This window comes from Mandrillus leucophaeus, unplaced genomic scaffold (assembly GCF_000951045.1).
Source record: "Mandrillus leucophaeus isolate KB7577 unplaced genomic scaffold, Mleu.le_1.0 Scaffold1114, whole genome shotgun sequence".
Taxonomy (NCBI): Eukaryota; Metazoa; Chordata; class Mammalia; order Primates; family Cercopithecidae; genus Mandrillus; species Mandrillus leucophaeus.
In genome coordinates, this window is record NW_012099366.1 from 368,875 (window position 1) to 381,063 (window position 12,189).

Below are 12,189 nucleotides of genomic sequence, written 5' to 3' on the forward strand. Positions count from 1 at the left end.
TAAGTGGCTATCCAACTTTTCCCTTTTCTGGAAGAAAGGGAAGAGTGGCTGGAATGTCTTTGACTTTGTTGTTACCATGTTGGTAAGGATAGAGATCCTGAGGGTTCCTTTAGTGGGATGAAGAATGTGCCTAGGTGAATCAAAAGGACAAGAAAAGTTAACATAATAATAGAAAGAAACAAAAATTTACTTCCTTCTTTTGATTTTTTTTCCCTAAAACTAAACATCAGTCATTGCAGGAGTTGTTGGTATTGGGAGCAAGGTAGATCACAACGTCAACGCCAACATGAACATCTGCCTGTTACTGAGCACTTATTAAGTGCCAGGCACTATTTTAAGTGTTTTCCTTACATTTCCTCATTTATGCTCCACGACAACCCAATTAAATAACCATGAATTTATCCCCCTTTTTATGTCTGAACAAGTTGAAGTACAGTGTTTAAGCAATTTAGTATAAAAAGGCTGAATAGGAAACAATTCTCAGAGAATTCTGTTCAAGGGATAATGCCCAGGGAACAATGAAGAGGATGAGATGAAGAAGGTGCAACTGTGCCTGCGTGCCTTGGGGTGTGTTTTACTCATAATCTGTGTGTTTTCCACAGTCCCTGCTTCCCGAGGTTGTGGTATTGGTAGGGGTAACAGGTCAGTCGGTGTGGCTTCAGCTTCTGAGGATCTGCCGGGTGCTGAGGTCTCTCAAACTCCTTGCACAATTCCGTCAAATTCGAGTTATTATTTTGGTTCTGGTCAGGACCCTCAAGGTGATTTGACTGTTGCAAGCTAAAGCAGGGGGCAAGGTAGACAAATATGAGGACTTAACACAGAATATGAAACAAATCGGCCAGGCACAGTGGCTCACGCCTGTAATCCCAGCATTTTGGGAGGCCGAGGGGGACAGATCATGAGGTCAGGAGTTCAAGACCAGCCTGACCAAAGTGGTGAAACCTGGTCTCTACTAAAAATACAAAAAAAAAAAAATTAGCCAGGTGTGGTGCTGTGTGCCTGTAATCCCAGCTACTCAGGAGGCTGAGGCAGGAGAATTGCTTGACCCTGGGAGGCAGAGGTTGCAGTGAGTGGGGACTGCACCACTGCACTCTAGCCTAGGCGACAGAGTGAGACTCCGTCTAAAAAAAAAAAAAGAATATGAAACAAATCTTGGTGGGTCAAAGAAGGCAATGAAACATCCTGTGATATGTTACTGGATGAGAAGGGGCTGGGGACAGGTGCCATGGTTCAGAGATGACTGGGTTCAGGATTGCAAGGGAGGGTTTGGTGGGGGATTGCCAGGTGGCCTTGACTGGGCTGTTGGTGGAGATTAGCCTAGTTTGGCCCACGTCTGACTTGACGTTGTGGCCTCTAGAGCATGACCTTCCTCTTGATGTTGCTGCTTATCTTCGTCTACATTTTTGTTGTGACTGGTGTCTACCTCTTCCCAGAGTATACCCCTTCACCTCGTCAGGACCTGGAGTACCATGTGTTCTTCTTGTAAGCAGAGCTGGCGAACAGCTGGGTGAGGGGAAAAAATTTGGCTAAGAGACCAGGAAGCTTGTCCAAAGTATAGTAATATAAAAAGTACAGTCTATTCCAAGAAACTGAAATAGAACACAATAGGGAGAGGGAAAGAGAAAGCAAAAGAATAGTGAGTGGTTTTAGCTCTGATCTTGAGAGTAGGGCAGCTAGTTCCATGTTTATTCTGGGTTTTGCAAATTCAAACCACACTGTCATCAGGCATCTTTTTTGTTTTTGTTTTTGTTTTTGTTTTTTTTGAGACGGAGTCTCGCTCTGTTGCCCCAGGCTGGAGTGCAGTGGCCGGATCTCGGCTCACTGCAAGCTCTGCCTCCCGGGTTCATGCTATTCTCCTGCCTCAGCCTCCCGAGTAGCTGGGACTACAGGCGCCCACCTATTTTTTAGTAGAGACGGGGTTTCACCGTGTTAGCCAGGATGGTCTTGATCTCCTGACCTCGTGATCCGCCCGTCTCGGCCTCCCAAAGTGCTGGGATTACAGGCTTGAGCCACCGCGCCCGGCCAGGCATCTTTAAATAGCAGTACACTCCAGTGGTTAAGCTTGGTTTCTGTGACTCAGTTACCTCTTTTGAAAAATGGGGGCCAGGCATGGTGTCTCACGCCTGTAATCCCAGCACTTTGAGAAGCCAAGGCGGGTGGATCACCTGAGGTCAGGAGCTCAAGATCAGCCTGACCAACATGGTGAAACCCTGTCTCTACTAAAAATACAAAAATTAGCCAGGTGTGGTGGTGGGCACCTGTAATCTCAGCTATTCGGGAGGCTGAGACAGGAGAATTGCTTGAATATGGGAGGCGGAGGTTGCATTGAGCCGAGATTGAGCCAATGCACTCCATCCTGGGCTACAAAGAGTGAAATTCTGTTTCAAAAAAAAAGAAAAGGCGGTGGGGGAGAATAATAGCAGTGCTATTTCATAAGAGTGTGGGGATAAATGTGGTAATGCATTTAAGCCCTTAGCACAGTATGTAACACATTATAAGTGATCAATGAATGTTACTGTGATTCCCAAATATGATCGCTGGTTTTATCCCAATCTCTACATATTACACGTGCACGTGCCTATTGCTGGTCTCTGTCTAGAAAACACTAATCAATGCTCACTTTGGCAGCGGATGTACTAAAATTGGAACGATATAGAGAATATTAGCATGGCCCTTCTGCAAGGATGACACACAAATTTATGAAATGTTACATATTTTTTAAATATTAGCAAAACCCGACTAATCTGTTTTCTAGAAGAAAATCAACTTGAATTTAGAGTAGATAATCCTGTTTATGAATTAGAATTCAATCTTGTCAACTCTCAGGACTCTGTTAGACTCTAACAGATAGTTTTGTAAGAGTATTGAGTTAGGAAAATCCTAGAATTTATCCTATACAAGCTCTGATGTTTTCAATAAATTGTGTATGGGGGACTAGAAGGAAAGGAAGTAAAATTTAGGTACCTTCCTGGAAACGTTTTACTTTTTTAGCAATTTTTAACTATTATTAATTTTATAATCTGTATATTTCGTTATTTAGGATCACATATATTTATGTAACATGCCCATTTACCTGCATATCATTTCATACCAGCAAACTAATAGGAATAATTTTGTGAATTATCTTCTATTTTGCTAAATTTGCTAATTTTGCTAAATTTTGCTAAATTTGCGAGTGATCTTCTATTAAGTGGAGTCCATAGAGCAGTGGAGAATAAAATTAGAAAAAACGGCCAGGCATGGTGGCTCACACCTGTAATCCCAGCACTTTGGGAGGCCGAGGCAGGCAGACAGATCACTTGAGGTCAGGAGTTCAAGACCAGCCTGGCCAACGTGGTGAAACCCTGTCTCTACTAAAAATACGAAAATTAGCTGGGCATGGTGGCACATGCCTGTAATCCTGACTACTTGGGAGGCTGAGGCGAGAGAATCACTTGAGCCTGGGGGTCAGAGGTTGAAGTGAGCTGAGATTGCGCCTCTGTCTGAAAAAAAAAAAAAAAGAAAGAAAAAACTATCTAGTTGGTGATTCATTCATCTTTGAAAATTCAGTCAATACCTATTTATTGAGTATTTGTTATACCCCAGGACTAATGGAATAGTGAGAGGTAGTCATAGATTATTCATGATAAAGGAGAATTTAGGCTGGGTGTGGTGGCTCACGCCTATAATCCTAGCATTTTGGGAGGCTGAGACTGGCAGATCACCTTAGGTCAGGAGTTCAAGACCAGCCTGGCCAACATAACAAAACTCCATCTCTACTAAAACTACACAAATTAGCTGGGCATGGTGGTGCTTGCCTGTAATTCCAGCTACTTGGGGGACTGAGACAGAAGAATTTCTTGAACCCAGCAAGTAGAGGTTGCAGTGAGCTGAGATCGCGCCACTGCACTCCAGCCTGGACAACAGAGCGAGACTCCGTCTCAAAATAAATAAATAGGCTGGGCGCTGTGGCTCAAGCCTAAATCCCAGCACTTTGGGAGGCCGAGACGGGCGGATCACAAGGTCAGGAGATCGAGACCATCCTGGCTAACATGGTGAAACCCCGTCTCTACTAAAAAATACAAAAAACTAGCCGGGCGAGGTGGTGGGCACCTGTAGTCCCAGCTACTCGGGAGGCTGAGGCAGGAGAATGCCGTGAACCCGGGAAGTGGAGCTTGCAGCGAGCTGAGATCCGGCCACTGCACTCCAGTCTGGGCGACAGAGCGAGAATCCATCTCAAAAAAAAAAATAAAAAATAAATAAATAAATAAATAAAATAAAACAACTTCAAACCAAAGAGTGATTAGCTAAAAACTGAGTATGGTACAAAAGGAACCAAAATCAGAACAAACTGTAAAGAAATGCGTTATGTTTCTTTAAAAGTAAGAATGGTACCATTTTTGAAAGGTTTAGGTCTCTGTTTCTGTCTATTCACATGCCTTTTTCTTTAGGGACCTCCCGAATTCCCTGGTAACAGTGTTCATTCTCTTCACCTTGGATCATTGGTATGCACTGCTTCAGGATGTCTGGAAGGTGCGTGAAGTCAGTCACATCTTCAGCAGCATCTATTTCATCCTTTGGTTGTTGCTTGGCTCCGTTATCTTTCAGAGTATCATAGTAGCCATGATGGGTAAGCATAGAGGAGGTGAAACTTGTTTGGGAAGGGTGGTTGGGAAGAAATTAGTCTGAAAGCTGGGATTGGTGGCTTATGGGTATAAAGAACCTAGTGTAGCAGGAAGGCTTGGGTTCTGGATGGGATATTTCACTTGGATTCTCCCCACCCAAGCCCTCTTCCCAGGTCTAGTCATTAACATCTCCCAACTCCTAATGGCCCTTTGGGGCAGTTACTAACTTTCAGAATATCAGGAAAGAGATGAATGAGGAGATGGCACGTCAGGAGGTTCAGCTGAAAGCTGACATGTTCAAGCGGCAGATCATCCAGAGGTCTGCTTCTCCCTTTTCAACCCCAACTTTCCTTCTCAAGGGTTTCCTGAGCTCATTTCTTATTTCTGCTCCTTGACCCCACTTTTCCCTTTGTGACAGAAGATTTGCCCCCAAGGATAAGAATTCTCTAGCTCTAGAACACTGCCTGATTCTTCATCCACTGTGGGGAGTCCTCCATTTTTTTTCACCCCTTGACTACAATTTGTTCTCCCCAGTTAGTTTTCTTCACTTTCTGATATGAGCTCTTTTTTTCTTACCACACTTTTGCTTGAATATAACTGTATTCGCTCATTTTTTTTTTTTTTTAATTTGCTTTGCAGGAGAAAAAACGTGTCACAGGAGGCACTGAGGTCAAGCCATAGCAAAATAGATGACAGGTTAGGAGTATGTACGTGAACTGGAATAGAAACACATGAAGGAGGAGAGGGTGAAACACTAAAGATGAAGATTGGCTTTGAGAGAGAATTCATTCATTTAATAACTGCATATTGTAGTAGGTTGACTAGTGGCACCCAAAATAATATGTCCATGTCCTTACTCCCTGGAACCTGTGAATGTGACCTTATTTGGAAAAAAAAGATCCTAAGTTAAGGATAATCCTAAGGATAATCTAGAATGAGATCATCCTAGCTTATCCAGGTAGGTCCCAAATCCATTGGCAAGGATACTTATAAGAGATGAAAGAGGAGAAGACACAGAGAATAGGAGAAGGCTATGTGAAGATGGAAATAGAGGTTGGGGCTAATGCCGCCACAAGCCAAGGAAAGCTGAGGAATGCCAGGCAGCTGCCAGAAGGTAGAAGACGCAAGGAACTTCTCCCCCAAAGCCTCCAGAGGGAGTATGGCCCTGTCAACTTCATTTCAGACTCTGGCCTCTAGAATTGTGAGGGAATATATTTCTGTCATTTTAAGCTACCAAGTTTATAGTAATTTGTTATGGCTGCCACAGGACACTAATACACATACCTTCAATGAAACAGATATGATTCTAGACCCTAAGCGTTTAGCAGTGGACAAAGAGAGCAGAAGCAAAAATGAACTCATTCACTCACTAACAAATAATTACTGGCTAGATGTGGTGGCTTATACTTGTAATCCCAACACTGTGAGAGGCCAAGGCAAGAGGATTGCTTGAAGTTCAAGCCAGAAGTTCAAGGCTGCATTGAGACATGATTGCACCACTGTAGTCCAGCGTGGGCAACAGAGCAAGATCCCATCTCAAAAATTTAGCAGGGTGGGCACAGTGGCTCATGCCTTTAATACCAGCATTTTGGAAAACTGAGGTGGGTAGATCACTTGAGCTCAGGAGTTCAAGACTAACCTAGGCAATGTGGCAAAATTCTGCCTCTGCAAACAAAAATCAGCTGGATGTGGTGTTGTGCTCTTGTGGTCCCAGCTACTTAGGAGGCTGAGGTGGGAGGATCACTTGAGCCTGGGAGGCTGAGGCTGTGGTGAGCCGTGATTGTGCCACTGCTCTGCAGCCTGGGTGACAGAGCAAGACCCTGTCTCAAAAAAACAAACAAAAAACAAGAAAGAACAAATAATTATTGAATACTTAGTAGGTGCTTGGGATGTATCAATGAACAAAATAGACAATAATGCCTGCTTCATGAAACTTACATATTAGTAGTGGCAAAGAGATAATAAGCAGTGAACATATTAAATAGATTAATATGTTAAAATATGATAAGCATTAAGGGAAAATTAAAAGTAGAATAGGTTAAGGGAGATTGGGAGTAGAAAGTGGGATTGCAGATGTGTTGTAGTGTTTTTGTTTGTTTTGTTTTGAGACAGAGTCTTGCTCTGTTGCTAGGCTGGAGTGCAGTGGCATGATCTTGGCTCAGTGCAACCTTCACTTCCGAGGTGCAAGCGATTCTTCTGCCTCAGCCTCCCAAATAGCTGGGACTACAGGTGCATGCCACCATGCCAGGCTAATTTTTCTTTTTTCTTTTTTGTATTTTAATAGAGACGAGGTTTCACCATGTTGCTCAGGCTGGTCTTAAACTCCTGAGCTCAGGCACTCCATCCGCCTCAGCCTCCCAAAGTGTTAGGATTACAGGCGTGAGCCCCCGTGCCCAGTCACAGATGGGTTATAGTTTTAAACAGGGTAGTCAGGGTGACCTCATTGAAAAGGTAATATGAGCAAAGACTTGAAGGAGGTAAGGGGATCACCATGTGGGTATCTATAAGAAGAGTGTTAATAGGCAGATGAAACAGCTAGTGCAAAGGTCCTAAGCTGGAAGCATGCTTGGTGTGTTTGAGAAACAGCAAGGAGGCCATTGTGAATGGAGTAGAGTGAGCAGGGGGAAGAGTGCTGGGAAATGAAGTCAGAGAGATAATGGTGACATGATCCTGTAGGGTTAGGGGTGCCATTGTAGGGACTTTGAAATGGAAAGCAGAACAGAGGAGTGACATGAGGTGACTTACATTTAAGAAGGATTACTCTGGTTACTGTGTTGGTAGAAGAACAAGGGAAGGAGCAGAGAGATCAGTTGGGAGGCTATGCTGCTGCCTAGGCAAGAAATGATGACAGCTTAGGCCAGAGTGGTAGCAGTGAGTTAGTGAGAAAAGATTTATTTCGAAGGTAGAGTCAGCAGGATTTCTTGATGGACTGGATATGGTAAGGAAGAGAAGAGTTAAGGATGACACATGAATGATTGAGTTTGGAAGTGCCTGAGTTTAGAGTTTGGGAGTAGTTTGGCCCTCATTGTCTTATGCCCCAGCTTTAGGGGGTGGCTAGGGCCAGAACCAGAATAATGAGTGGACTAGTCATGTCTTGTAAATGTTTCTGAAGCCATAAATTTCTCCTTTCAGTTCAAGAGGAGCTGGTCAACAAAGGGAAAGTTTGGACTTATCAGAAGTGTCTGAAGTAGAGTCTAATTATGGTGCCACTGAAGAGGATTTAAAAACATCTGCATCGGGCCGGGCGCGGTGGCTCAAGCCTGTAATCCCAGCACTTTGGGAGGCCGAGGCGGGTGGATCACGAGGTCAGGAGATCGAGACCATCCTGGCTAACATGGTGAAACCCCGTCTCTACTAAAAATACAAAAAACTAGCCGGGCGTGGTGGCAGGCGCCTGTAGTCCCAGCTACTCGGAGGCTGAGGCAGGAGAATGGCGTGAACCTGGGAGGCGGAGCTTGCAGTGAGCCGAGATCGCGCCACTGCACTCCAGCCTGGGTGACACAGCGCGAGACTCCGTCTCAAAAAAAAAAAATAAAATAAAATAAAAAAATAAAAACATCTGCATCAAAAACAGAAGAGACCTTGTCAAAAAAGAGAGAGTACCAGTCTTCCTCCTCTGTCTCTTCCACATTCTCTTCCTATTCTTCCTCTTCCGAATCCAGATTTTCTGAATCTATTCCTGAGCCAAAGAACTATAATAATGAGTTTTTTCCATTTGAATTCAGACTCCTTTATAAGACATCTAAGTCTTAACAGGAGCTCTCCTACTGTATCTCCTTTCCAATTTTCTGGTCTTAATTTCTTTTTGCTTCTTAATTTCCCCTGTCCTCCTTCTTCACTTTGGGTAAGTGTGGCTATGGCCCTCTTTGCTCACTGTAAAAAGTGATTTCTTGCTGATGCACCCTTTCCCTCCTTGCTTCCTGTTACTTCTTCCCACCCCACCTTTCCACCCACACCATAGGATTTACCAGCTCTTACCCAACTTTTACAAACCTAGCCATGCTTTTCTGAAACATTCCTCCCGACAGGTCATTTGGACTGGGAGACTCTTGTGCATGAAAATCTGCCTGGGCTAATGCAAATGGATCAGGATGACCATGTTTGGCCCAGAGACTCACTCTTCTGACATTTTAAGTTGCTAGAAAATCTTCAGTATAACCTAGAGGAGCGTAAGAAGTTACAAGAGTTTGCAGGTATGGAGTTAAAGGTAGTCATGGGGACCATGGGAATATATATATAGCATTTATAACTGTGGAGGAGGAGGAGGGTGTCCACTATTCTGGCATCCCAGCTTCTAAATTTCTGCCTACACCTAAAATAGGCAAATTCTTGGTTTGGTATGTCACATTCTGGGCATGTGTCCCACTTTTCCCTAACTGAGAGAGAACCTAGAAACTCTGCTTCTGTAGCACGGGACGCCCAAATCCTATGAGGTATGAGAGCTTATTTCCCAAGAAGAGAAAGTCTAATCCCAGTTGTTGGGAATTAGGACAAGGTAGGCTCTTGCTTGATTTGGGCAGCCCACCGGTTTCTGCACGTTTGTTCTCTCTGAAGATTGCATTTCAGACTTGAGCAGCAGGGCCTAAGGCTCAATCTGGAGAGCTATGGGGGATCAGACAATGAGCAGGAGGCCCACAAGTGCTCACTGTCCTAACTCCCTAAAGAGGTTTATGAATTCTAAACTTCTGTTTGTATCTGCCCCTTTTAGTGTCAGCCTCTATAAAGACAAATATGTGATTGAAATAGTACAGTCTGATGTAAACTGAGAACTATTCAGTTATTTTTCCTAAATTTCATGACTCTATGACTAATTTGAATTAATAAAATTTCCCTCTAAAAGTTAAAAAAAAAAAGGCTGGGCATGGTGGCTCACTCCTGTAATCCCAGCACTTTGGGAGGCGGAGGCAGAAAGATCACGAGGTCAGGAGATCAAGATCATCCTGGCCAACATGGTGAGACCCCATCTCTACTAAAATACAAAAAATCAGCCAGGCGTTGTGGCGCATGCCTGTAGTTCCAGCTACTCCGGAGGCTGAGGCAGGAGAATTGCTTGAACCTGGGAGGCAGAGGTTGCAGTGAGCGGAGATCACGCCACTGAACTCCAGCCTGGCAACAGAACGACACTCCATCTCAAAACAAAGCTAAAACAGAAGAGTTAGGGGCGGATTTTTATAATTTAATGTGTGTTATCTGGGTTTTTCCCCTCATACCTAGTTGAAATCAACTCAGTGTGAAAATAAGAAATTAGAGAGGAGGACTGTGTGTTTGTGTGTGGTGGGCACAGGTGGGCAATGAGGAATTTATAACATTGGAACACGGAATTTAGGGCAAGATGTGAAAGACAGCCTTTGCTTACTTCAAAATGTTGCCTAAATTTAATCCTGTTCCTGCTAGTCATTCTTAGCCCTGCCTTCCCACTTATTCTCTAGGGAGGACAGGGTGAAAAGGAGGAAAATGCAGCAAGGTGGTTTCTTTAATCCTGATAAACTTGTCTATGGCAAAGAGTACACAGAATCATAAAGCTTAATTTAAAGATTAGTAAAGACTTGTGGGAACCTAGAACCCAGAAAAGCAATGTCTTCACCAAACATTTATATATGTAGAATATTCTTAGTTCTCCAGCCTGACAATCTGTTTCCTTTGCAGTGCAGGCACTGATGAACTTGGAAGACAAGTAAATCAATGGATGGCTTCAATATCCTTGAGCCCAGCAAAAGATAATAAAGGGAACTGTTGGAAATAGAGAATTGAAAATATAAACATTCAGATAGAACAATGTCTGTTCATTAAAATTAAAAAGTATAAGTTTCTAGGCCAAGTGGTGGCTCACGCCTGTGATCCCAGCACTTTGGGATGCTGAGGTGGATGGATCACCTGAGGTCAGGAGTTCAAGACCAGCCTGGCCGAAATGGTGAAACACTGTCCCTACTAAAAAATAAAGTTAAAAAAAAATTTTAGCTGGATGTGGTGGCAGATGCTTGTAATCTCAGCTACTCGGGAACCTGAGGCAGGAGAATCACTTGAAGCTGGGAGGCAGAGGTTGCAGTGAGCCAAAATCGCGCCACTGCGCTCCACCCTGGGCAACAGAGTGAGACTCCGTCTCAAAAAAAAAAGTGTGTAGGTGTCTAATAGATATTCCTAGTAGCTTCTCAGTAGTCTGTCTGTGAAATAAGGGATATTGAAAGGCATAAGGTCGAGAAAAAGAGTTAGTTCAAGCTGAGTGTGGTGATGCGTGCCTCTAGTCCCAGCTATGAACTGAGGCAGGATTGTTTGAGTCTGGGAGTTCGAGGCTGCAGCAAGTTAGGATCATACCACTGCATTCCAGCCTGGGCAACACAGCAAGACCCTGTCTCTAAAAAAGAACAAGTTAGCTCAGATGCCAGTGGAGACTGTGCTCCTTAGCTTTCTACCCTTTCCACGGCTCCTGAATCCGATTCATTTCTTGACTTTATCATTATAGCTTCCACCCTTCCTGCAACCTCTACTGCCTGATTATGGTCCTAAATTTACCTTCTCCCTCCCTGATGCATAGGTAAAGGCCTCTCTGTGGAGTAAGGAGATCTTCAGAGCTGTTAGTTTAACTAATTGAGAAGTGTTGCTTCCATTGCCTGTTTTACTCATGTTGCTTCTCTTGTGAACCATTAATTTTAATTGGATATTATTTTTACCTGTTACTGGACCAAAAGTCTCTATTTCATTTTGCCATTGCTCAGGGCAGTGTTCAAATCAGTAAGTGTTGCACAGGTTTTTAGTGTTAGAAGGGATTTCAGAGTTAATCTGTCTCCCATCAAAGTAGGAACACCTTTTAGAACATCACTGAAAGGAGGATTATCCAGGTAATGCTTAATGTTTCTAGTTATTTGGTATTCATTATGTAGAAGGGATCCCATTCCATTGTTAGAAGACTTAAGTCTTTAGACATGTTTATGATTAAAAATTACATCACTTATTGAGTGTTTAACATGTATGAGGATATTTATATATTTAGTATATATATACTGTATATAGAGTATGTATATTTCATAGAATAATCTTATATGGAAGATAGCCTCCTATTTTTAGAGATCAGAAAACTAAGGCCTAAAGAAATTAAGTAAGTCAAGTAACTTGCCCAAGAGCATATACCAAGTAAGAGGTAGAGCTAAGGTTCTAACTCAGGTTAAAAATTCTGAGTTGAGAAAAAAATCAGTTGAAGCCATTTAAACAACAAAATAGCTTACTGGAGACTGGGAAGTTCAAAGGTAGTATAGCTTCAGGATTGATTTAATGTAAAAATTCACTGTTGTTAGATCTGTGGTTTTGTTTCTCTGGAATTTTGCTATCTGCGCTCTCCTCCACGTGTTCTTGTTATTCTCAGACTGGCTTCACTTGGGTAGCCAGATAATTTTCTGAAGCACCTAGGCTTGCATACCTATTTACCCATATCCAGCGGAAGAGAGCCAGTGACTCTTTTCTCAGTCAATGAACAAAATGTTTGAGCTTTGGGTCACAATCATGGTTATTCTTGGAGTGAAGATACTGATGGGGAGGAAGCATGAAGCCTCTGGAGTGCTGTAGATATGTTCCATATCTTGATCTGCATGGT

General features: G+C 43.2%; 1 protein-coding gene across 1 annotated transcript; it reads left to right on the forward strand.

Moving 5' to 3' along the window:
* Positions 1 to 8,902, forward strand: CATSPER2 (cation channel, sperm associated 2). The gene is given in 10 exon segments (XM_011993990.1): positions 1 to 82; positions 603 to 758; positions 1,358 to 1,482; positions 4,431 to 4,609; positions 4,824 to 4,923; positions 5,244 to 5,300; positions 7,737 to 7,832; positions 8,162 to 8,281; positions 8,631 to 8,814; positions 8,816 to 8,902. Coding segments are annotated over 10 exon segments (1,110 nt in total). The 5' UTR covers positions 1 to 76.
* Positions 8,903 to 12,189: the final 3,287 nt, after the last annotated feature.